Below are 27,669 nucleotides of genomic sequence, written 5' to 3' on the forward strand. Positions count from 1 at the left end.
TAAATGATTTATCCACCTAGTCCCTACATGTCATACAGTCAAATAGCCGCTGTACGGCACTAGTGAGCACTGTCAAGCTTCTCTAGTAGTTTAACCACACTGCCGAAAGGCGCGGCTGACGTCGTAAACCACACCCTCGTCTGCTGTGCTTCTGCGCTGGGGCTGCACGTCTGTGTTGTTATGGGACAGGAGGACGGCTGGTGACAGTGAAGATGGAGGAGGCAGAGGGAGAGCGAGAGGAGCTGGAGCTGAGCCGACGGGTGAGGAAAGACCTCATGTATAGGGGCTGTGCGGCCGGAGTGTGACTGCTACTACTCAGGACATGATAGGAGACATGTATGTGCAAAGGAGACATGTATGTTCTCTGAGAGGAAAGAGACTGGAGACATATATGTGCTCTGAGAGGAAAGGGACTGGAGACATATATGTACTCTGAGAGGAAAGGGACTGGAGACATGTATGTGCTCTGAGAGGGACAGAGACCGGAGACATGTATGTGCTCTGAGAGGAAAGAGACCGGAGACATGTATGTGCTCTGAGAGGAAAGGGACCGGAGACATGTATGTGCTCTGAGAGGAAAGGGACCGGAGACATGTATGTGCTCTGAGAGGAAAGGGACCGGAGACATGTATGTGCTCTGAGAGGAAAGGGACCGGAGACATGTATGTGCTCTGAGAGGAAAGGGACCGGAGACATGTATGTGCTCTGAGAGGAAAGGGACCGGAGACATGTATGTGCTCTGAGAGGAAAGGGACCGGAGACATGTATGTGCTCTGAGAGGAAAGGGACCGGAGACATGTATGTGCTCTGAGAGGAAAGGGACCGGAGACATGTATGTGCTCTGAGAGGAAAGGGACCGGAGACATGTATGTGCTCTGAGAGGAAAGGGACCGGAGACATGTATGTGCTCTGAGAGGAAAGGGACCGGAGACATGTATGTGCTCTGAGAGGAAAGGGACCGGAGACATGTATGTGCTCTGAGAGGAAAGGGACCGGAGACATGTATGTGCTCTGAGAGGAAAGGGACCGGAGACATGTATGTGCTCTGAGAGGAAAGGGACCGGAGACATGTATGTGCTCTGAGAGGGACAGGGACCGGAGACATGTATGTGCTCTGAGAGGGACAGAGACCGGAGACATGTATGTGCTCTGAGAGGGACAGAGACCGGAGACATGTATGTGCTCTGAGAGGGACAGAGACCGGAGACATGTATGTGCTCTGAGAGGGACAGAGACCGGAGACATGTATGTGCTCTGAGAGGGACAGAGACCGGAGACATGTATGTGCTCTGAGAGGGACAGAGACCGGAGACATGTATGTGCTCTGAGAGGGGACAGAGACCGGAGACATGTATGTGCTCTGAGAGGGGACAGGGGCAGGAATCATGTATGTGCTCTAAGAGACGGGAGACATGTATGTGTTGTGGGAGACGTATGTTATTTGCAACAGGAAAGAAGAAATTGGAGACATGTATATGCTGCAAGAAGATAGTGGCTAGAGACATGTATGGAATTTGCCACAGGGAAGAAGAAATTGAATACATGTATGTGCTGCAAGAGGACAGAGGCGAGAGACATGTATGGAATTTGCCACAAGGAAGAAAAGATTGGGGTTGGCACTGTTGCCTTGCAGAGCTGGGTTTGACTCTGACCAAGGACAACATCTGCTTGGAGTTTGTATGTTCTCCCTGTGTTTGCGTGGCTTTCCTCCGGGTACTCTGGTTTCCTCCCACATGCTAAAGTGATACTGATAGATAAATTGGCGCAGCGTACAAACTACTAACCCATGTGGGGGGTTTGGGGATGAGCGCCTGTACTGCAGCCACTAACTCCCCTACCCCACAATGCTCCCTGCTCTTTCAATCTCCTTGAGAAGGGTGCATTACAAATGTTAGTCATTGACAGGTAGAAGACAAGGTTGATGTGATAGACAACATGTGCTTGTGATACAAGAAAAAAGTTCATGTAGTAGAAAACATGTATTCTGTGATAGTGAAGATAGGTTTGTATGTTCTTAGTGACAGTGGTGATTGGACATGTATGTGCTGGTGACACAGATTCTGGCGGTATAGCATTTATATTGAGGTCATTAATGCTAACTCCTCTATTACTGTTTTCAACTTTCACTATCCAAGTAAAGTCCGCAAAAGCTTATATAGCCCTTCTATAATCTCGAGAGTCCTTTACACAGGTTCTTACCATGTAACCAGCCTGGAGGTCCAGCCATGAACTATGATGGGTTTGCACAGCTCAACCCCTCACCGCTTCTAAGTTTGATTTTTAGGTTAAAAGTTGTGTGGAGAGTTTGAGCATCTTATAATGCAATTCTATGTGATAGACATAACAGATAGATATTTCTGTATTGTTGCCTGGTCAGATGGCAGCATAACAGCATAGATATTTAGAAATCCACCCATGGTTATTACTATCCGTCCATCAGTTCTATGAAGCTACCCTGGCACACTGCTTGTATTGTTGCCATCAGTATTTCCTTCCCCTGGCTACTGCAGACAATAGGATGATACATTTAGCTACTTCATTTGTTTACATTGTAAATATTTCACTTTAGAGGGAGCTGCTGGCCGTGGAGCACTTAAAGGGATAAACAGCCTCAACTAGAGATTGCTGCAGAGGCCCTCCGCGTTTCTAGACAGTGCCCTAATAAATTCCCATGTGATGTTTGCTTAGTGCATGGTAAGAATGCAGAACAATGTAGGGACACACAGTAGATTTTCTGCAGAAACTTCTGTATATGGGTTTGTTTATGAAATATTTTTACAGATTTCGTAAAGCCTCATTAAAGGGAACTTAATTCCTGTAATAGGCCCTTAAGATGGCTATATGCATTAGATTTTTGTTGTCTGAAATTGCCCTTTTGACAAGTTTGTCCAACAGCACACCGGCCATGTTGTTTATAACTGGAGGTACGCTTTAAATTCTCTTTTTTCCTTTAACAGCATCAGTGAATACCTGAAAGTTTAATGTGGGTCTTAGCTTAACATACTGTTTCTCTAGTTAATGGTAAATTCCCATTTGTTCCAGTTTGCTGGAGCTCTGAAAGGGTTAACCTGTAATGTACAAAGTTTCCGCCTCTGTCATTGATGTGAAGCCCTGGCCTGGTTTATGCTGCAGGTACATTACCAATTAGTACCTGGCACAAAGCAGCACTTCAGGCGTCTGCATGAAAACATTAGTTCTGTGACAGAGACCAGGGAACCAGATGTCTGTGTACAGGGTAAGGGGCGTCGGATGATTAGATTGATGCTACATGGGGAAGGATAATTTTATTACTAGGGAGATATTGCTTAGAGATTGGGGTTTGCATTGTGCATGATGTTTTACATTCACCTTTATGGAGGTCAGCGGCTTATTTCTCCTAAGAATAAAAGGATCAGGCATGTTGCATCCAACAGCCCTATTCTTATTTCCTCAGGGAGAGACAATGGGGCCCTATACACTTTAGATGGTTGACTGGTCTTGCTTAAGTTTGTTGGTTTGGCTTACATTATTTTAATGTGCATGGCCAGCTTAGGGTCCTTTTACACAGATACTTTTCTGCCGAAATGAGCACCTACTGAGTCAATCCTCATTTAAAGGGAACCTGCCAGATTGCTTTGGGACCCTTAACCACCTCCAGTTCCTTATAGACCTGGGATTTAGTGTCCCAAATCACCCTGTTTTAATTCCGTCCATGCCTGCAATTAAAAAAGAAACAACAACCTTTATAATTACCTAGAGATGAGACCAATGAGTGTCATGTACTCCTCTGGCTTCAGTGAAGAACTGCGCCGGTGCGAGGAGTACAGCGGCAAGGTCCGTGTAAAGCTTTTTTATTTATATTGCAGACATGGATGGCTTTATAACAGGACATTTGGGATACTAAACCCTTGGTCCATAAGGGCCTGTCAGATTCTCTTTAAATGGCCTTTAACATAGTCCAAAGCAAACTGCTTAGGTTAGGAACAATTCAGATTTTTCAGCCCACATACAGGGGTGGGTTGTGTTCTGTTCACCAGTGTTAATCCATACATTTGCTGGCACTAGCTGTGCCTGAATTATTAGTATTCCACATAGGGATAACAAAGGGTATGTAACATGCAAGTAATTGCAACAGCCCCTCTCCTCACCATTTACAGAATATAAGCTACAGTAAACGGCGCCTGTATTATGATGAGAATTGTTTCTTTACCAGTGGCTCCTTTAAAGGAACTGAACCCGGCATCTATTTAAAAAGAGGTTGTCTTTATAAAGCAGCCCCTTTAAATAGTGCAATGTGATTTATTGCTGTGCTTGGCATCAATACCAGCATCCAACTCTCACCAGTAATGTGTATTGGATCTTTCTGTGATGAGATACTACTGTACAATATTATATGGATGGTGCAGACCTTTTAGAAGTTTTATTTCTGCTTTATTTTTTAATTCCAAAATTTTACTAAGAATCTTGCTTTTAATTTCCATTTAACCAATTCTGAAGACAGCGGTGCTACATAGAGGCTTAGTCTATACAAGCGTCGTACTTGGGGGGGGGAAAAGAGGATCATTCAATATTTCATATTTTGTTTGTGTAGTGGCCCCATAACAATTGTCCATTTTTGAATTGGTGTATTTTGTATATTGTATGTGTGTGTCCATAAGCATCATGTGATGATGTGTATCTCATTTCGGATATTAGTGACAAACCAGGGTTCGGCTGTTATGGAGATCTGAAGTGAAGCTATATTGCATGTACTTGCCCTGCCACAGCCACAGAGTGAGGCCGCGTGTCTGCTTCACTCTGCAGCTGTGGGTATGCACCGTTGTATCCGGAGCGCAGGCTGTGCACACCCGAGCAGCTCATCCTGCACAGCCAGCCTGCATGTCAGTGTCACGCCGGAGCAGCGAGCCGCTGCCATGTTTTCCTGCTTGTAGCCGGACCATACTCTGCGGTTTGGCCGTGATTGAGGAACAAACATCCAAACTCACAAATATCCAAACACACAAACTATAATATTAGTAGGATAGGATTACAGGGGTAGGCAACCTTCAGCACTCCAGCTATTGTAAAACTACTGTGTGAACCCTACCTTAGTCTTTGGGGAATCCTGGAAATAACTGTTCACATTTCCTGCAGCACCACCACAGGGGAAATTAACTATTACACTGTTTCTAAATTAATTGATTGACTACCTGTGTAAGGGCCCAGACGCGCAGTCCGTGTAGCAGACGCATTTCCCTGCCAAAACTTCTGAACTAAGCTAACGTGACAACGACAAACATTTGTGCTTTTCACACCAAGGAACAAGAGGAGCATTATGGAGTAGAGGAGATAGTAGCTGCCGTTGAGGCGCTCATCCTCAACACTCAATTTACCTATCAGTATATTTTTGACATGTGGTAGGAAACCCACGCAACCACGGGAATAATATATAATGTGAAAAAGTCATTCCTGCAGAAACTTTAGGGGCTCATTCAGACAGCTGTACTAACAGTCAGCACATAGCCCTATAGACTTTAATGAATCTTTTCACACAATTTTAGTTTTAACCGTCCGTGAATAGAACCTACTATTTTTCAGCCCAATTTCACAGATACCTCAATAGATTTATAGGGGCTCTATCAGCAAAATCATGCTGCTAGAGCCCCACATATGCGTGAATAGCCTTTAAAAAGGCTATTCAGGCACCGGTAAAGTCATATTAAACTACCCTCCCGTTTTAAAATAATAACCTAAAAAAGAATGTGCTCTACTTACCGAACGTGCACCCTGGGCGGGCATTCAGGGTGTGTCTTCTTCTTCATCCACGCCTCTTCTTCCTCCGATGTCTTCGGGTCCCGTCCTCCTCCGGCGCTTGCTCGCGGACACTGATTAAAAAAAATAGCTTGGGCGCATGCGCAGTAGCATGCGGCTTCTACTACGGCTACTGCGCATGCGCCCCGGCTTTTTTTTTTATCAGTGTCCGCGAGCAAGCGCCGGAGGAGGACAGGACCGGAGGACGTCAGAGGAAGAAGAGGCGGGGAAGAAGATGAAGACACACCCTGAATGCCCGCCCAGCGTGCACGTTCCGTAAGTAGAGCACATTCTTTTTTAGCTTATTATTTTAAAACGGGGGGGGGGGGGGGGGGGGGGTAGTTTAATATAACATTTACAGTGCCTGAATAGCCTTTTTAAAGGCTATTCACGCATATGTGGGGCTCTATCAGCATGATTTTGCTGATAGAGCCCCTTTAAGTATTTGAAGGATCCCTGAAAACGGAGTACCCTCGGCTGTACACTGGCTGTGGAAAAAGTACTTTTTTTCAAGGCAAAGTGCGGGTCATTTTAGGAAGCAGGCAGGTAGCTCTCTTGGAGATGACAGGATTCCACCATACCCCGGACCTTACTATGGCTCTATTTTGAAGCCTTTGTTTTCTTCATCCATAGTCCTCTGGACATTGCAAGTAAAGTCTGATGAAGGGCTCCCATAGCGCGAAACATTGCTCATTTCCTATGATGGTATAATGTTTACGATGCGGCTTTATTCTTTACATGGGTTCTAATGATTCTACAATTATAATAAAACTAGCATCTTCCCGCGACTTCGTCTGCAGGTTGGTGTTGGCGCTGAGCTGCTTATATTTAGCTAATTGCTGTTGTGGATGATCAGCCTGCTCCCACGTCTCGGCTCTGCTACAAGGCAGCATATGCGCAGTATACTCAGTTGTATGTACATATCTGCATATGGAGAGCATACTCGGCTGTGCTACAGCACTGCTTAAGCTTTGCTACATCTGGCCATTTGGATTATAGGGGTGTTCTTATGTCAGTGTGTGAGCAGCTTCTGTGTTACAAAGGGCTGAATGGATGTTGCTGAAATGTGCCAAAGTTATCCCCCATCAGAGGCAGAACAACACATTCCCCGTCGTACTCACTGGAACCCTATATACTCCTCTTGGCCACACACAGACTGCATGTTCTGTAGTCTCCTGAACTTCCATGAGACTCCATTTTCTTTCAGCTTTGACACTGTCCAGCTTCATCCTATATAGCTCCGCCCACAAAATAGTGTGTAGCTCCGTCCACTGCCTAGCATGATCCTATCGTAGAAAGGCTGAAGGACCTGTGGTGATGTCATCACAGGTCCTTTAGTGTTGTGTGAACCTAAATTCCTTCACTGCGGTCGTGTAGTGACGTCATTTACCGGGATAAAAAGTAGCCTATGTTTTAATCGGGGTTCCTATCTATGTATGTGGAAAATTTCATGCAAATCTGTACAGCCGATTTTGTGTGATTGAGGAACAAATATCCAAACCCACAAACTTTCTCATCCAAACTCACATTTATAATATTAGTAGGATTAGTAGGATATACAAGCTCTTGTATACCAGTTGGAGCGATGTTTGTTATTCTTTTATGCTACGAGTGCAGGACACCGTCATGTGAATGTAGCCTTAGTGCGGTGACATCTGTATTTTGGCAGTAACCATACCTCCCAACTTTTGAAGAACAGAAAGAGGGACAAAATGTGTGGCACGCGCAGCGCGCCTTGGCAAATTTAACTCCGCCTACTTCTATGTTGACTTTTTATGTTGATTTTCAGTCATTTTTTTTATGTGCCCCTACACAGTATAATCCTCCTACAGTCACCCGTACATTATAGGTCCCCACATTATAATGTTCCCTTCCTACTGCCCCACAGTATTAGGTCCCTCTCCTGGTGCCCCTGTTTAAACTGGCCGAAACTAGAGGGGACATGAAACTGGGCAGCTGGAGGGGAATATTAGCAGTGGGGGTAGTTGGAGGACGACAATAAATTAATGGCAGATGAAGTGGGACATTAAACTGGGGGCAAGTAGATTAAGTATGACTATATCCAAGAAGGGACAGAAGCAACACAATAAATAAAATGACAATTTTTATTAAGTGATAATAAATATGAAAACATAAATTACACATAAACAACAGGGGGTAAATGCTTCACAAAAAGGCGGGTGGTGTGTGGTAATAAATAGTATATAGGTCTAGGGTGAAAAAAGAATGTATATCACAGTCAAATAATAAGGGTTCACATGTTGTTGCAAGTGTGGCAGTTCCAAAGCAGATAGAAATATCCCATAGGTAAGAATGCGCAACAGAGAGACGTGTGAAAATTGCATACATAGAAGGTAAAGAACCAACCCTAAGACCATAGTTATAGTGTAAAGCACCTACCACCCATACCGTGCCCCGACGTTCGTTTCGCCCAACGGCTTCGCCAGGGGGACAAAGACTGACTCAAAACTGAAGCTATATAAAGGGGAAGGATGATTAACAAATGACCTACCAGACGTGAAAAACATGTGACCGAACAAGGGAAGAAATGATAAGATTCTCAAGTTTGTAAAATGGCCGCCGGGAAACTTGCTGCGCATATGCGAGAATGAAAAAAAGTTCCGCGAGATCCACACACGTAACTGATACGAAACTGCCCTCTGCGCATACATAAATAACCGATTAATATTAGGCTGTGCGCAGGGGACTCTGAGAGTTAAGGAGGGGAGCGCAACCAAGCCATACTGCCTAACATATAAAGGGTGTTGAGATCAAAGCGGAAATGTGGAAAAATCCCAGAGTTTAATCAGGATAAGAATGTAAAGGGGTGGCCACAACACGGCTAAAAAAAATTTTTGCCACTAGGCACGTAACAGATCACTCTATTCAATATATAAAACATGAGTTTCTAAAAACCACAACAAAAATGCACAATGTGAATAATACCTTAACCGCAATAACAAACATGATATACAATGTAAAATATCAAGTATTAATATATACAGGTGAGTATAAATAGAATGCAAAATATTAGTGTCATGAAAAGCCATCATACAACTACAATGAAGTGCAAGGATTTTTTTTTTTTTTTTTTTTAAAAAAACAATTTTTAAAGGGTACAATGAGGATGCTATCCAAACTGATACCAATGAGTATCCGCATTGTGAAAATTCAGTATAAAAAAGTCGACATAAGTGCAAAAGTTTACCAAATATCAAACAAGTGTAATCCAGACTTATACAGGTAAATAACCCTGTTCTTGGTATGCAAGTATATGCAAAATAACAGTACCATGTGAATAACAACTTAAAAAAAGTGCAGAGAGTGAGAAAAATAAAAAAGTGCGGCGGTGCTAGTGCGCAGTGCGGAAAAAAATGTGCAAAAGTTGTTTTTTTTTTTTTAAAAAAAAAAAACAAGAGTAAGATGATGACACTGACTGAAGGTATGTTGGCTCGATGGAATGTCAGCTGGAGGAGAATTACTCGTTTGGTCGCAGTTTGTCTAGTTTTTTTCTCTGCGACCAATTAATAGGTAAAGTATTCCATCGCTGGGGGTCCCTACAAGTGCCCAGTTTGCCCCCCCCACCCCCGTAACGCCGGCCCTGCATTCACCCCACAACAGACACATGTTACTATTTACACAGGGAGACGCTGCAGGTAGTTCAGCCCTGCTCTTCTGTACGCTGGACTGGATTGTAGAGGAGGAGGGGGAGGGCTCATAGGTCACAAACTCACTCTCCTCTTCCGGCTGAGGGCTCGTTCACATCTGCGCCCGGTCTCCGTACTTCAGGTTTTCGTTTCCTGCATAAAACAGAGCAGGAGACTGAAACCTGCAGGAGTCTTTCTCACCCATTCATTTGAATGGGTGAGAAAGATGTCCGGCGGTGAGCGTTTTATGCTCTCCACCGCGAAACCGGGTTTTATAATCCAGACACAGAGTCAGACATGCAGTACTCTGTGTCCGGATTTAAAAAAAACTGTTTCGCGGCGGAGAGCATAAAACGCTCACCGCCGGACCCGGTCTGTGGTTTCAGTCGTCTTACATGCAGAAGACGGAAAGCACAGAACGGAGACCCTGAACGCAGGTGTGAACCTAGCGTCAGCAGGGAGTGAGCAGTGGGGGGAGGAGACGCAGCAGAGGGGGATCGGGGAAAAGTGAAAACACTCAGGGGCAGAGCGTGACAAGCTCTAAGCTATCCGGGACAGTGGGACAGGACTACAAAAGCGTGACTGTCCCGCCAAAATCGGGACTGTTGGGAGGTATGCAGTAACTTCATTGTATGTCTTTGGATTCTACCACCTAGATGGTAACACATCCCAAGTGGCTTCCACATGAATTGTTAGACTCTTAAGTGCCGTGACTTCCTACAGTCAGACGTCCAGTGCCTTTTGCTTTGATGATGAAAGTCGTGTCAGGAAACTCTGTTTATTGCAGCATCCTGTCTTTTCTGTCACTACATAATATTAAACGGCATATTAATTCATAATCATTTAGTTTAAGGGAAAAGCAATGAAATCTTTATAAAACATGTGGAATAATATGTAATACGATTAGGAAATTCAGTTTTTTGGAGTTAAGGAAAAAATAATGAAAAATAATCCCCTATTATTAGCGGTGTGAGTGCCCATTTCTTCCAGCTGTACAGAGTAGCTGCGGTGCGGGGTACTGCAGCTTTATTCCAGTCAAGTAAACAACATAAAACTGCAATACCTCGCACCGCCACTGCTAAGTACAGACCAAGGTAAATACTGAAGAGGCCGCAGCTCTTACCCCAACAGCCTATGGATATGTAAAGTGGTAGGCACTATCACCATCCACAAAATGGGCTTAGGTGAGTGACTAGTTGAGGTCCTTGCCCAAAATTTGCTTGTTCAAGTGTGTCGTGTGTACTTGTGCTCTGTTTGCCTCCTGGCACGTTTACAGGTGCAGTACATTCACTTGTTTTCAATGAAAGGCAAAGTTAGCTGAAGGATGCAGAAAAATAAATCAGCGTCCTGCTTGCTCTTGTCATGGATTCCGCCACTGATTCAACCACAGACTCCACGGCTTGGGGGTCTCTGCCAATTAGTCCGATTCATCCGCGCCTAATCTGCAGAGGAAAGCCGTGACTGTAAGCTGATGCCCTTATTGTGCATTTTATTTTGTGTGTTTTGCTGAAAATGCTTAGGACACTGGTTGATGCTACATTGTCACTGTCACTGTGCACTTCTGGACAGACGGCAACCCATTGTCTCACAATACTTGGTTTTGCCTATTGGCTGTGCTGTTGGTACCTCTCCATGTACTGTCTTATGTCTGTGCTTACCAGTGTCATTGCTGAAACTGCTTCCAAAGGGTAGAGGGCTTTTTCATGACTTTAGGTCTTTCATCTGTTAGTACCCTTCCATCTTTCTGTCCTGTGCAATTCTGGAGCTGAACTTGTTTCTGAAGGCTGGTGTTACTGTGTCCATTATGAGCCTGGGACCTAGTCATTGTGAGTGCTGAGTGTAACCCTCCATGAGATCTGTGCACTTGCTATGTGTGTCATGGAACCATTGGTCTCGTGTAAAGAAGCATTATATGCTTGTCATGTACTGTATATTGCTGAAGTTGATTCTGACTGCTGAACAACATTTACCTGTGTAAACCATTTTAAGGCTAAATGTTATGTTTTCTAATCTATTATTTCATTTCGGGTGCTTTATAACTATAAGAAATAGTCGTGAACATCGGCCATCATGGCATTAGACATGGCACAATTTAAGACTGTCTAGTCTAATTTTGCAGTGTCTAAAAGTTAGACAGTTCTAGCTTCTCTGCCCAAATGTGCCTTCTCGCTTACAGAGAAGTGAAAGCCCAAGTGGCTTGGGGACTGGCTATGGCTATGCATTGTGTGGCATCGGCCTAACTCTTAAAGCCAATCTAATATTGACGGCCAGTTCTCTTATAATTCTAGATAACTCTTTTAGCTTCTCCCGTATAACACACAACAGGAAGTTGTTACGGCCATCCATCATAGAATGGCAGAGCTATGAGAAATGCGACTTTTCTTATTAATAAGGAAGGGTTACACGTTGTTTTTTTGGTTACATTAGAAAACTATGTATGAGTTCTTTTGGTTTGAGAAATACAGTCAGAGGGTGAACTGTGTGTGTCACTTGGCATTTCTCCAATACTAGCATTCTCACGCCCCGGCCATCTCTTCCCTAGAATTTGTACAGAATGGATTTAGTCACAAGACATTATTTGGAAGTGAAGGCGCTTTCTTCCTTCAGCCTGTAGTCCCTATCCTTATCCTGGGATAGAAATAAGATAAATAGCTGAAGACTATCACATCATATGATGAAACCTATGTTATTGCCTAAAATTATTGGGGGAACCTGTCAAACACACTTCAGGGAAGCTTGTGTTGTACATATCTCCTTGCTTGTCTCTTCACTTTGGGAAATAGAGGGTGGTTGTAAGTAAGCGTTCCTCTTAGGGGTGTCTATTATCCAAAGGAGTTGAGAAGATAAGACAACTGTTTTAAAAGTGTTGCTTTGCCAAGGACATTTATCACCTAATCGCAGATGAATCAGAACCTCCTTCTGGCCCCCCACCCATACCTAGAACAGAGATCCAAGCCCTCACGAGGAGGAGCTTAAATAGAGCAATGGTACTCTGCTTCTCCATTTGATGTCTACGGGGCTGATGGAATCAGCGGAATACCAATAGGAAACACATAAAAAGTCACTATTATTAGTATACTAGCTTCTGCCCTCGACTTCTTCTGCGGGTTGTTGTTGGTGATGAGCCGGTAATAATTAGTCAAATGTGGTTGGCGGTGATCCATCTGTGTCCATGTGTCGGCTCTGCTACCTCTGTGCATATGCGCAGCAGCCCCAGCTGTATGCACATCCATATAGAGAGCAGAGCAAGCTGTGATACTGCGCTGCCTCAGCTCTGCTACATCACGCTATTTCGATCACAGGGATTGTCTTCTCTGTGTGTCCTAGCAGTGTCTGTGTTAGACACGGCTGAATGGCTGCTGGTGAAATTTGAGACAGTTCGCCCTTCCCTCCCCCCAGCACAGTCCGAAGACCACATTCCCCTGTGTTACACACAGAAAATGCTAGCGCGCCTCAGCTCTGCTACATCTGCAAATTTGTGTGAGAGTATCTGAGCAGCTTCTGTGTTAGACATGGCTGAACGGATGTTGCTGAAATGTTCAACAGTTCTCCCCCATCCAAGGCAGAACAACAGATTCCTCGTCCTTCTTACTGAAACTCTACAGCCCATATACTCCTCTTGTCCAGACACAGCCTGTATGTTCTGTAGTGTCCTGATCTTCTATGAGAGTCCATTTTCTTCAGCTTTCAGACTGTCCGGCTCCCTCCTGTTTAGCTACGCCCCCACGTTTGTGTGTAGCTCCGCCCACCACATAACGTGATCCTATGGGACTGCTGAAGGGCCTGTGATAACATCATCAAAGATCCTCAAACGTAGTGTGTGTGTAAATTGATGCTTAACGATCATGTAGCGTAACGATCATGATCAAAGTAACCTATATTTTAATTGGGGTTCCTATATATCTATGTGCCAAATTTCAGTGAAATCCGTTCAGCTGTTTTTGCGTGATTGAGTAACATAGTAGGATGTGTGTTGTAAATGGATGTGTTATCATATGAAGTTTTCTTTTTTTCAACAGTTGTTGGACAATGCAGTGGATTTTGCCCCAGCCTTTCATCAGCTTTTGGCAAGGTCTGCCCCCAGTTTGTACAGAAATGGCTTCCAGCCTCAAGTGGAGAATCAAGAACACTTATTTCAAGCTGGCATCCTAACACCCCTAGAATGGTACCTGTTTGGAGAGGACCCCAATACCTTTATGGAGAAGTTGCGTGAGAGTGAAGCACCTCCTCTCTGTGGCAAGGTATTTCGGGGTGGAGAGACCACCTACTCATGCAGGTAAGTTTCACTTGATGACTTTGTTTTTATGGCCTTTATTTGCAGTAGGGGTTTAGCTCAGTAGTATAGTGGGTATTTGGTAGACAGAAACACAGTTCCAGGCTTCCATTTATTTCATGCAAAGCAAACAGCGGACAAACAGATTTTTTTCAGTAGGTTGGCAATAAACAAACAAAAAGTCCTTACTTCAGGCGAAAATGTCCAAAATAAAACATTTGGTCTCACCAGCTTGGTTGGGACAGAATAGCAGACTCTGGCAGGGGAACATCCAGAGCAAGGTTCTTCTTCCAGTCTCTTACTCTCAGAGACACACCATACCCTTGCTATGTCCACCATCTTAAATTAGGTCATATAATAAGGCAAACCCTAGATGTAGTATGGGAGTGACCTGCAGCAGCTCTAAAGTCTCGGGCCCATGCTTCAGCACTTATTTTAATGAAACCAGCAACCTCAGTGGCAGATTCCTGCCATCCACAACTTTACCACTTGCCTTCTTCTTCCGAATAGATCTGTATACGTTCCACCATTCATTAGAATGAGTTCCCAAGTTTTTTAATGGTTGAAAGAATTAGTTTTAAAACTTTTAATGGACATTTTTCATGGATAAAAAGATCTGTCAAATGGACGAAAAATATTGAACCAGTCCACGTTATCTTTGAGCCTTAGGCCAGATTCTCTTCAACCATAGCACAGAGATTAGAAATAATCAAAGCTGTGTCCTTTCTCTCCAAAGGCATAAATATTGGATTTGCTTCCATGGCATTGATTCCTAATCCTATTTACACTATGGATTCCCCTGAAGAATCTTTTATTATTGGAGAACCTTCAATATCATTCCTCTCTCAATTTCTTGTCCAGTACTATAATTTAAGTCCTTAAAGGGGTTGTCCGGGATAAAAGCAAATTCTACCTATAAACTAAACTCTGTTCCCCCACCTAACTTCCAATTTACATACATTAAAAAAAATGTATAATTGCCTATATCCTTGGGGCCGTCATGTGAATGCCCCAGGGACACTTTCTGATAATCCGGTGATGTTCCATTTCACCGCTTCTGAAACAGAACGTCATTAGTGCTCTTTGATCCCCCCCACTCCATCTACATCGATACTTGCGTGTCTTCCTGTGTCCGAAATGGGACCTCCTTTCCTCTTGAAGCGGCTGCGCAGTCTGGAGGAGAGTTCAAGACATGCAAAAGTAGAGATGTCAATTTATCTCTACTGTGCATGCCTCACAGTTCATTCCGGTCTATGCACAGTGCTCCAGGCTGTGCACAGTGAAGAGGAGCCGTCTACCACATTGGAAGCTAGGTAAGTATGATGCTATGGGACCGGAGGGGCTGTCTGTGGGCAGGATAGCTAGCTTAGCATAGCTAGGGATCGGGAGGGGGGGGGTGCTAGTAGTGGTCAGGATAGCTTAGTGTAGTTTAGCTAGGGAGGCAAGGGGGGGGGGTGTAACACGGTGAGAAGGGAGGTAGCGTGACAGGTACACGGAAAGTTACATAGTAGGAAGATATGCAGGTAAACAAATGCAGAACATACCACAGATACCTAGAAATCACTCAAAACACTGCTAAATGGTTTCACTTTTATAACCCATTAATAACACTAACAGACCTTTTTTTAAGAAAAAAAAATGATTTTTTTTGCTCAGAAAACCCCTTTTAAGAAAGTCTGAAATAAGTTGCCTAACTTATTGTAAAAGTGACTGTGACTTATTGTGACTTTGGCATATGCTAAATGGTTCCATAGACCTCTACTCAGGCGGCGGAGGTTTGAACAGCCTCTATTTGGAAGGAATTATATATATTTATGCCCAGGTTGTGTTTTATTAACAATAGCAAACACATTTACCAGTACTTTTGTTCATATAAAAATATAGACTATACTGTACATTGTGATACGTTTAATTGTCTGCTAACAAAAATATACAGTAGTAAAGTTATAGTAAAGTCCTTATTCACATAGTTGATTTTTGTCTCTGCTGTGTACAACAAACTGCATATGAGCCTTACTTGCTGCAATTCACACGACCATTCAAAAATTGCAGCATGCACTATTCCATGGTTTATTGTTGAGAAATCGTGCAATGGTCTCTAAGTCCATCTTCTCCATAGGCATACAGATTTGGTGGCCATTGGTCCAGGGCTATTTGATTAGCTAAACCTGTTCATTTTGATGGACAGCTGACTATCTTATGTGTATGGGATGTCAAGTCTCTTCCCTAATAGTAGATGGGGAAATAAGGGATAAAACATGGCCTTGTTTTTACTTCTCACAGCTGTTAGCATCTGGCCAGCATCTTACTCGGCTCTCCTCATTGCATGCATGCTCGCTTGAGACAAGTATGCATGTCTGTTAGGAAGTCAGTGCTAGCCCCAAATTCTATGGTTGTATTTGCGTAATATTGCACTAGTGATAGATAAAAATTATCTACTGCCTTATTAAGTTGCTCTAGTGCAGGGGTAGGGAACCTTCGGCTCTCCAGCTGTTGTAAAACTACAACTCCCAGCATGCATACTTGCTCTGTTGTTCTTGGAATTCCCATGGAAGTGAATGGAGCATGTTGGGAGTTGTAGTTTCACAGCAGCTGGAGAGCCAAAGGTTCTCTACCCCTGCTCTAGTGGTTTACATATGGCACATGTTGCAAGATTTAGCAGACAGCTTATATATTAGTATATGTTAAAAATTAGTTCAGTGCCAAAATTTCTTTACAAATACTGAAAAAAAACTTCATAAAATGTTTTAAAGATGCCTAGTTTTATTTTTGCTCTTTGCTTGTTACCAATGTATTTTAATAGTTTATACACATTGCACATATCATTATATATTGCTTCTTCTTTAGGGACTGTGCCATTGATCCAACCTGTGTTCTTTGCATGGACTGCTTTCAGAATAGCGTTCACAAAAATCACCGATACAAGGTATATCCTATGTTACTGTATTGTATATCATAGAGACAGATATGTAAATCTGTAAATAAGCAAAACATATCAATCATTAAATAATGGTAATATATATATTTACAGATGCACTCCTCAATGGGAGGGGGTTTCTGTGATTGTGGGGACACAGAAGCCTGGAAGTCTGGTCCATACTGCAAAATCCATGAGCCAGGAGCCTCAAATCAGGTGATATAGATGCATCAATAATCCTATTTGCGTATATACGTATCCTAAGACTTTTTTACTGTTGCTTAAACACTTTGTTTCTTGTCCAAATGAAAATATTCAGGATATGTTGTTATAAACATAGACATTGGCTCATGTGTCAGCCTGCTGTTCAGATGTTTTTTAAAAAAAACATAGTTTATTAAATGATAGTTTATTAAAAAATGAGCTATATATTCCCCTTGTGTTCTTGTGCTGGGGGTTAATGGGGTAATCTACCTTCAGAAAATTAGCTAGTGTGACCTGTCTAGAGGAGGAGGAGGATAAGAATGCGTAATTTCCCGCTTCCTCTAGACTAATATTTGTGGGCAGTACTTGCTGTAGAGAGCAGAGTAAGTGTGCACGGGACACCATTGTATTAGAAAGAACCACAATACTTTGTCTCTGATCAGTATATATGACCAGCTACCGATTATATAGCAGAGGGTTGTATATATTTGTATAGAATGCCAACATATAGAAGCTGGAAAAACCTTTAACAGCTCCTCAACAAGAAGAACATACTACAATAAGATGTTTATCAACTGCAAATCTACAAGATTAATCCATCTGCAACTTACTGCTGTGTCCTTCAATATATTGAAAAAAAACCATCAGACAATCAGGGAGCATATTACACATTACGCAAAGAAGACACTCCAAAGGCTAGACACCTTTGGGACAAACACTGTCACATTATAGCAGATTACAAGGTACTGAGATGATCAAACCATTGCCAAGAGGTGGCAATTTGGACCATAGGATCGTACAAAGTGAAGCGAGATGAATTTTCACCATGCAAATAATGAGTCCATCATGCTTCAATGAGTCTATCTCATGTACATGTTTTATCTACACTCAGTAGCGTAACAAAAGTCTTGTGGGCCCGGGTGCAGACTTTTGTCTGGTGTCCCCTACCCCCTCACTACAGCAAATTTTTCGACAGTAATGTATACAGGTACTGCGGCAGTATCTCATATACCGTACTTAAAAGGGATACAGCTGTAATCCCCACAACTGCAGTTATCGAGAATATGATCAGTGAGCATCGCAGGAGCCCAGCATATAAAAACACTACTGGGAACTGTGTACTTTGAGAAACAGCTGATCTGCAGGGTCCTAGCAGTGGAGAAACATAAAGATCAGTGGGGACCCAACACCGGGAGCTCCTGCTGATCAATTCTTTGAAGTTACTGTGATACTTTGGGAGCTCCGTTACTCCTTCCCTATTCACATTGCACAGCATCAGTTTTATGATTGCCAAACAATGTTATTACAGCCTGTAATGATAGTGTACGGCTGCTATAAAACAGGTGGCGTGTGATGTGAATAGTGAAGGGCCCCCACACAGTATTAAACGCTCCCGAGTGGCCTCCACACAGTATTATATGCTCAACGGTGGGCCCCCTACTGTATTATATGCCCACTGGTGACCCCCACTTAGTATTATATGCACAGCAGCGTCCACCCATCTTTCCACAGTATTATATGCTCCCAACAGCCCCCCTCCGCCCTGGTGCTATTATACTCTGGGGTCTCTCCGGAGTATAATAATTGGAGACCCAGGGAGGGTGAATAAAAATAACAAACACTAATACTCACCTTGCTTCACCTTTCCTGGGCATCCTCACTCTGGCTGTCTTCAACATCTTCGGCCATCTTCCAACGTTCCTGCTGAGGCCTGTGATTGTTTCTCAGCGGTCACATGGGGCGCAGTGACGTCATTACGCCGCATCTCCAACTGGCCGCAGGCCCTGTACCCCTCTGGTCCCGTTCACACTCTCTGCGACCATGATCATTACATCACTGTCTAATGGTTCTCTGAGATAACTAATATACATATGGTTATATCTATCTATATAGAAGTCGTTGATATGAGACAATATCTACCCATTGATGCCTAATGTCACCTTAGACACTCTCACTCTCATGGACTCTATTTTATTAGCAGATGAGTTAGAACCAACATTCATTCATTCTTGGAATTCAGGAAATAATGTTATATAATTTAGTTACACATTGGGGATTTGCCAACAGCCGTGAAGTATATTATAATCATATATATGATTTGATATGAGATTATATATGCAATCAGAAAGTGAAGAATGAATGTATATCCCTATTTAACTATCCAGCACATTCAGGGGTTATTTATCACTATTTTCTTTTTACTCCATGCCAACAGGAGTTTGCAATTCAATAAATATTCGGTGGATACAACAGATATAAATCTATAGGCTATAAATAGAAGATAGACAGATGCATAGATGCATACGTACACAGGGGACGTTACTTTTTCTATGTTCTGACTGACTGTATTCACCTATACATATTTACGACCTATGAACATATCAAGGTTGTATATTATAGACCTGTACTTCGGATGTATGCTAGTAGTCTATTACCAGACAACTCCTGATTTTTATCATACGCGTCATAAGTGCATGTATCAGCCCATATACAGTAGATGGATGTTATTATGGGAATTCTTTAGCCTACATTGACTATCCCATGTGGGATACAATCCTCAGTACAGGGCATATGTAAATATACTGACAGCATCACATCATACTCTGCTACATCTGCTAAAGATACCTATAGGGAATACATGATCTGCAGCCTTACTGTTACCACATCAGACACATACAGCCGCTTTAAAGATTCACATGGTAACCTGGGACGCTATAAAGGATGTTTCGATTAGCGGTGGATCTAACTGACTCCGCATCAGTGTCATCTCGCTCAGCTCAGATTCCTCTTTGGTCCCCGACTCCTTGCGGTAGCATGCTGATGCAGAGGAACAGCATTTCACTGCCGGTTTAGGCCCAGATGAATGGACAGTGGGTAGTCTTGAGCTGCGAACTACTCAGGTGAACCATTTGTGGAATCCTCTCCAAGATCAAGCAGGTTGCTTATTTTCCTTTCAGCGTCCTGCTGCGATCTCTGCCTCCTTCTTAAAAACAGTGAGAGGCAAATTCTGCAGCGTGAATGAGGCCTAAAAGGAGAAGGCCATTCTCAGCTTAACATTAAAGGGGATTTCCATCTCATAATTTGTGGTCATACATAATGATGGTGGGTGTCCTATATCTGGAATCTCCACTGATTCTGGAAATTAAATGCCTTTCACAGTCCCTTTCCCTATGCAGCAGGTGACTGGGGCAAAACTCTGCAGAGAAGAACTGAAGAAGCTGAATCGGCAAAGTGGTACCTACCAGTCGTAAAGCATGTTCTAGCTATATTTCATCACCGTATGAGATGATAGGATCACTCCCCATAAAGTCCTTCTCTGCTATAGACAAAACTTTTTGTTAGAAAGGTCCCCCAATCACAAGGTGTTCTGATGCCGATACCATGAGCAATCGGTTGTAGTGTGTGACCGATTTGTCCAAAAAAGTTTTCTATTTCCCTACTACAGCCCAATTGGGTAAATGAAGCATTACAGGGGTTTTGTTCTAACCAATTAGAATAATGCTGTGACATGTTGAGTCCTCCAGTGCAAGAGTAGTCACTACTTCCCTTAGCTAACAGTTTAGGGTCCTAAACATGGCATTGCCCTCTGTTAAGTCATAAGCCCCTATTGCGACAGCCACTTTAATATGGTAAATGTAATTGTTAAGGAATACTGACCCGACACTCTCCAGTTATTTTTCTTGTTAAAAAAAAGCCTAGTTAATTATGAGCATTAATTTCTAGTTGTGTTTGTTGATGATAAAGATTATTCCAGTACATAGAAACTCCTATATTGATAATTATTCTTAATTGACTGGAATGTACTGGAGAATATCTTAATGGTCTAAAAACCCAATAATATCATTATTATATATTTTTATAGCACCATGAATTCTGTGGTGCTGGAGATTTGTGAATTTACGTACAACACACAAAACAAGTACAATGCTAACATAGTGACCGACTGGTGCAGTGGGGTAGAGGGTCCTGCTCGCAAAGGCTTAAAATCTATGTAGATACTGTAGTGAGTGACAGTACAGTGACAGAACTTTGTTGTTCAATTCATTTTGATGAAGTTCTCTAATATATTACTTACCATGACTCCAAACTAGTCTGAAATCGCCCAACTGTCCAAAATATTGAGAGTCTGGCACCACATCACTAAAAAAGAGGGGCGAGGAGGTTTTGAATCCTACTTCAGTCAATATAAATCAATATACTGGCTCAATCCAGTAATCCAGAAAATGTGCTAATCCGGTATCCTGTTGTTAATTTAGGTTATTGAAATTGAATTGTGAACTGCACAGTATACTTTATGTAACACAGGTCGCTGTTACCTTTCAGGATACTGGATTTCGATTAACCGAAGAGCTCTTATCCCAGACCAGGAAGGTGTTTCCCGTGGTTATACAGTACATTGTGGACATGCTTATCTGGGAGGAGCAGAAGAGTTTGCCAATCTATCTGAACAAAGGGTAATACACAATTATACAATGTTGAATTTAGATTTTAGTTTATAGTATGATATTTCCAGTGCGGTATACCTTTTGCTTTTCTAGTGATTCTGCAGTATTGTATTACGGTATTTTGGTAGTGACAAAAATTGGATTTGGGGGGTGGGGTTAATATAAAGCAAACAACATAAAGAGATAAGGGTGTAAGTGTCTGACACTAGTGATATACAGCTAATGGGAGTCCCAGAGTCTCCTGTGTGGATGGCGTTGTAGTGGGAGAGAGACCACTGCTGCATTCACTTCTAGGTGACTGAGGGAGTGCAGGACATGGCTACTTCCATCATTCCCACAGAAGTGAATAGAGCAGTATTGGGATAGGTTGAAATGCTCTTTATGTGACTGCGTATAATTAACTGAATGGTCCTGACCAATTACCTTGCTCCTCTGCAGCTCAGAAAAATCAGACAAATACTACTGTGTACTATACAGCGATGAACACCACTCCAATGATCACTTTATCTACAGTCTGCAAAGATCCCTGGGCTGTGACATGAAGGAGGCCCAGGCCATAACCAATGCAGCCGAGCGAGAGGTCAGTTCTTTTCTTTGTTCTCTTACATTCTACATTAGTAATAATCTTAAACTTATACAGCCTCTGCCTTAAAGGGATTCTAGCATTAGAATTCCCTTTAACTAAACACGCATATGAGTAGCCTTAAGAAAGGCTATTCTCTTATTTATTATTCTCATCTGTGCCGCTGTTCCTGAGAAATTTCTTCTTCCTTCCATACGTAAATGAGTTTTCAGACAGCACTGGGGGGCGTCCCCTGTACTGCCTGAAAACTCCTTCATAAATGGCAGGCACCAGAGTCATACAGGAGTAGGAAAAATCCTCAATATATTGATTTGAATTCCTACGGAAGTAAATATGAAACAGACATTGCATATTATTAATTAGACAATATTAAATATTGTAAAATATAAATAAAAATAATCACTTTACTTTGAAGCTGGAGTTGATAACTTTTTTTCAACTCCAGCTAAAATTGGCTTCATAAAATGTGAAAAAAAATAGCTGATCAGTTAAGGTCTCAGGCATTAGACCCCAACAGATCTCAGATTAATGGCGTATCCTAAGGGAAGGTCATCATTTTTGATCTTGGATAACCCCTGTAATGCTGTATCCAGTATGTGCACATTTCCAGTTTGTTTCTTATCCATGCCAAACATACAGCTGCTTGGTTCTTCTTAGCCATAATACCTGGTAATCCTGTCATAGAGGCTTAATACCTTTTAACCTCTTGAACCCATGAAACAGGGCCGCACGACTGTTAAAGAAGGCACTTTAGAAGAATGTCAAGAAATTGCAGAAAAGCTAAAGGTAATCACTATTTTATTATTTATTATACAACTAAAAATCAATGTTGCATATTTTTTAGATTCATTTACAAAGCCTCCCTTACATCTTTCACTTACTTATTGCCAACGTATCAAATGCATGTTATCAAAATAGAGTGGACAAATAGAAAGGACTAACTGCAGGATCAGACTACGCAGGGTAGTCCTGCATGTCCGACTTTGTGTCCGGATAAAAAAAAACAAAAAACGGTTTAGCCGCGGTCAGGTACAAAACGCTCACAGACGCTCACTTTTCAAACCCATTCACTTGAATGGGTTTGAAAACTGACTGCCGGTTTCCATCCCCTGTCCAATTTCTCGGGGCAGAAGACGGAAACCCAGCTGGATTGCCTAAAGAGCGCACAGGCGCAGGGGTGAACCCGCTCTTAGATGGGTAGGAACTAGTGTAGATTTCTATTCTGGCACTGGGACGTCAAACAGCCTCTTCATAACTCACTGCTTAGATTTGCAGACTAGAAATCATGTAATGAACACAAACTTGGTACACACACATAACAGTTTATTCTGAAAAGTCAAATGTCACAATGGGCACGTTTTAAGAAATGTGTTTTCTTGCTTAATCTGCTGTTTAGTCCCTAGGATTAAGATATGTTTTATGGAGCTTGCTGATGTGTAGATCTGCAGTATATCAAACTTCTACCCACATGAGAAGTCGAGGGTCAGCCACATGTGCACATAACCTTACAGATCCAACTCGCACCTACCTAGGTTCCGTAGTCGGATTTACTTGCTGCTTATCATGTTCCTTCATTTATAAAAGTGACTATTTATTTATATTATTATTACTGTTGTTGTTATTATTATTATTTATTTTTAATTCAGACATATTCTGAAAATGTGTCTCTGCGTCCTGTACGTGTTGAAGTTCTTAATTTTCTGGTAATGGCACATCAGGCATCTGCTTGCAGTCTTGGAATCTGGTTGAACAAGCTTTTGGCCTATTCTAGTAAGTTCCTACTATCCATGTTATTTCTTTTTGTGATTGCTTTTGGCGTTCTTTGGTTTCAAAGGGAGACTTGTGATAGTGACATGAAAATGTTACAAATAAATGCTGTCCATAGTACGTTAATGTCTAAATTTTGATCATGCTTCAGTTGTAGGTATAGATATTGAGTAATCGCCTAAAGGGGTTGCCACATTAATAAAATTGTATTTATTGCACCTGGGACTGGTGTCTAGAGATCTACTATGGAGTAGGTTGTTTAGTTTGGGGGTGATTGCTTTTGGTGGGGCTTCAGACTGAGAGGTAAGTCATGGAGATCTGGAGAAAAATACATCCTAATCAATGGGTTAACTTTACCAACATGTTATGGTACCAAAAGAGTATATGCTGGGAACAGAAAGGGGGCGAGTTGTGCACAGGGATCAGGGTGGGGAGATATGTGGGAGGTGGAGGCTATATAATTGTATGTCGCATTGTTATTGGGCTGATTATTTTGTGAACTTTTTCTATACTTGCTATTTTTTTTTTTTTTTTTTACTGTGGTTAATCTGTGACAGCCTCAATAAATGTTGTTTGATTTTAAAAAAAAAAATAAATTGTACTTATTCTACAGCTCATGAAGAATGAGCTGTATTTTCCATTAACATGCACGTCATCTGGTGTTCAAAGTGTATATCTATGTGCATGACCAGCTAATGAGCTGAAATGCGGTGGACAAGCATGCTCTGTCACTCTTTACACTGTCAGATGCTCATTCCTGTTTTCAGTGTAGGGTTCTCTGCTCCGTGCACAGGAACCTATGGAAATTGCTTCTAATCAACTAGTCACTGAAGGACTAGTCAGTACAGCAGCACAGCAATGGACAGCAAAGCTGAGAAGACTGGTTTAGTGGATTAACTTAAGGATTGGTCTAATTTAATGGGGGTGTATATTTCTACCTGCCAGAGGGGAAGGAGACAGACTTGCAACTTACCTTGGACTGAATTTAAAGTTGCCAGAGGGGGAAGAAAACTGATTGGAATTAATGGGTACTTAGTTTATGGTTGTCAGCAGAAAAGGAGACTGATTGGTTGATAATTTATTCAGAACTATGGTCAAAGCTTAAAGAGGATGAGGTTAAATGACGTGAACTTACTGTAGACTATACCTATGACTAGAGATGAGCGAACACTATTTGAAACAGCCGTTTCGAAGAGCACGCTTCCATAGAAATGAATGGACGTAGCCAGCACGCGGGGGTTAAGCGGCCGGCTGCCGGCAAAGTCTGTGTGCCGGCCGCTTCCATTCATTTCTATGGGAGCGTGCTATTCTAAACGTCTGTTTCGAATACTGTTCACTCATCTCTACCTATGACTGCCAGGGAGGAAGGAGACTGACTGGAAACCTTTTGATAATATATTTTTGGGACTACTTTTTGAGCTGAGAAGCAGGGAGGAAACTGTTTAGAACTATAACAGGAATTACATTTAGAGTTGCCAGATGGAAACAGGATGGAAACTTACAGAAGATTATATTTTTGAGTGTAAAGAGCGCCTTAGTTTGAAACTGCGGTTAAAGAGCTTGTGCAGGACTCAACGACATGGCTGCTTTCTTCTTATTTATTTTAATTGGATCAAGATCTGACAATGCTATGTGGCCAAAGGACATGATGTCACTTTCTCCTAGCGGAAGAAAGCAGCCATGTTTTCGAGTCCTGCATAACCCCCGTTTTGCACTTATTGTATAAACTTTATTTGTTTATTTGTCTGCCAGTAAACTGTCTTCTGATTTTTAGGCGACTTTCGTCAGATCTTCTGTCAAGTGTGTTTGGAGCCACAAAGAGCCACTTCAAAGGAGTTGTGCCATGTTAGCTTGTTTATCCTTAGTGATGCTAAACTTCATAAAGGTGTGTTTTGTTTGTACTCATATTCATTGCTTTAATCTGGTTAGGAATAAAGCGTTCTATCACTAATCAGATCATCAGCATGGATGGAGAAGCATAAGATGAGCGTGCTTATTTTGTAGGTGGTTATGACCTGGCAGTAGTTATATGATGTAGGGCTGGTTTTCATCCTTTTAGGTTTTTTAATGCAATTTTTGAAAGCAAAAGTTGGAGTGAAAAAGAAAGGCTTAAAAAAAACAAAAAACCCCTGCACCTTCACTTGGAAGCACGCCTTAAGGCTGAAGCACACCCTTCAGGGATGCTTTTAGTAGTTTCAGGGATGCTTTTAGAAGTGAGGAGTGTAACTGCTTCCTTTATATTCCCCACACCTTTTATCTCTTGACGTTGTTTAAAAAAAAAATCTGCAACCAGGAAATGCAGCTTTTCTGCTGGTTTTTTTTTTTTTTTTATTATTTATTTATTTTTTTTTAATTAACCCCTTCCCGCCAATGGCACTTTTTGACTTCCTGACCAAGCTCAATTTTTCAAAACTGACGTGTCACTTTATGTGGCAATAACTTTGGAACGCTTTAACTTACCAAAGTGATTTTAAGATTGTTTTTTCGTAACACATTGTACTTCATGTTAGTGGTAAATTTTGGTTGATATGTTTTGTGTTTAATTATGAAAAAATTGGAAATTTGGTGGAAATTTTGAAAAATATGCATTTTATAAAGTTTGAAATGATGTGCATTACATACAGATAGTCAGACCGCCAAAATTATATCATAAATCTCATGTCCCAGATCTCTGCTTTATGTCGGCATCAAACTTTAGGAGCCCTTTTAATTTTTACGGACATTATAAGATTTACAAGTGAAACAACAATATTCAAAATTTTCAAGAAATTTCCAAAACCCATTTTTTAAAGGGCCTAATCCAGTTATGAAGGCGTTTTGAAAGACCCTTGTATTAAAGCCCCCCATAAATCACCCATTTTCAAAACTGCACCCCTTAAATAAGCCAAAACAACATATACCTAGTAGTTTAACCCTATAAGTGCTTAACAGGAATTAATACAAAATGGAGGTGAAATTTTCAAATTTGAATTTATTTTACTAATATTTTCGTTTAGCCCTAGAATTTGCACATTCACAAGGGGTTAAAGGAGAAAATGCATCCCACAATTTGTTAGGCAAGTTCTCCCGACTACCATAGTACCCCACTTGTGGGTGTAAACTAATATATGGACGCACAGTGAGACGCAGAAGGGAAGGCGCGCCAAAGAGCTTTTAGAGGGCAGATCTGGCTGCGATCAGTTTCAGCAGCCATGTCGCATTTACAAAGCCCTTGAGGTGTCAAAACAGTGGAAACCTCTAGAAAGTGACCCCATTTTGAAAACCGCACCCCTCAAAGAATTTATCAAGTGATGTAGTGAGCATTAGTAACCCCGAAGTGAATGTGTAAGCTGTGCGGAGTAAATTGGGCGCACCAAATCCTATTTTATTTTCCCACTAGCTCCTATGACACGGACGGGGAAGAGTGGCATTCTGGGGGATCAGCGCTGGTGTCTTCTCTCTCATAAGCTCTAAATATGGGGTGTCCCCTGAAAACGTTCGCACCGCTTACACATTTCCTTTTAGTCGCAGCCACTTATGTCCTAATGATTTGGCGACTTTTGGGGTTTTTGTCTTCACATTGTACAAGCTAGATTTTTATTTTTTATTTTCTGGCAATGTGGCCATATGAGGGCTTGGTGTTTGCGGCATTAGATGTACTTTTCAATGCCACCATTTTGGGGCCTGTAACTTATTGACTACATTTTATTAACTCTTTCTGGGTGGGATGTAAAAGGAAACATCAATTCTGGCATTGCTTTTTAGCATTTATTTTTTTTCCCCGTGCAGCGTACAGCATAAGCAACATGTTACCTTTATTCTGCGGGTCGGTACGGTTACGGCGATATCTCATTTATATTATTTTTTAATGCTTTGCTATTTGTGCAGAATAAAATTCAATTTAGGGGAAAAAAATCATTATTTTTGCATCGCCATCTTCTGAAAGGCATAACATTTTTATTTTTCGCTAGACAGAGCTGGTTGAGGGCTTATTTTTTGCGGGAACACCTCTTCTTTTTATTGGTACCATTTTGGTTTTCATCTGACCATTTGATTACTTTTTATTGAACATTTTGTAAGGGAAA

General features: G+C 41.9%; 1 protein-coding gene across 1 annotated transcript in view; it reads left to right on the plus strand.

The window, feature by feature from the left end:
- Window positions 1-126: 126 nt before the first annotated feature.
- The window catches only part of UBR1 (ubiquitin protein ligase E3 component n-recognin 1), a 68,716-nt gene continuing 41,173 nt past the window's right edge, over window positions 127-27,669 (plus strand). The window contains exons 1-9 of the mRNA XM_075282807.1: window positions 127-260; window positions 13,436-13,692; window positions 16,537-16,615; window positions 16,721-16,822; window positions 21,134-21,264; window positions 21,694-21,835; window positions 22,562-22,624; window positions 23,485-23,608; window positions 25,380-25,490. Of these exons, the coding sequence (XP_075138908.1) occupies window positions 213-260; window positions 13,436-13,692; window positions 16,537-16,615; window positions 16,721-16,822; window positions 21,134-21,264; window positions 21,694-21,835; window positions 22,562-22,624; window positions 23,485-23,608; window positions 25,380-25,490 (1,057 nt within the window). The 5' untranslated portion in view covers window positions 127-212. The remainder of the gene's footprint in view (window positions 261-13,435; window positions 13,693-16,536; window positions 16,616-16,720; window positions 16,823-21,133; window positions 21,265-21,693; window positions 21,836-22,561; window positions 22,625-23,484; window positions 23,609-25,379; window positions 25,491-27,669) is intronic.

This window comes from Leptodactylus fuscus, chromosome 7 (assembly GCF_031893055.1).
Source record: "Leptodactylus fuscus isolate aLepFus1 chromosome 7, aLepFus1.hap2, whole genome shotgun sequence".
Lineage (NCBI taxonomy): Eukaryota > Metazoa > Chordata > Amphibia > Anura > Leptodactylidae > Leptodactylus > Leptodactylus fuscus.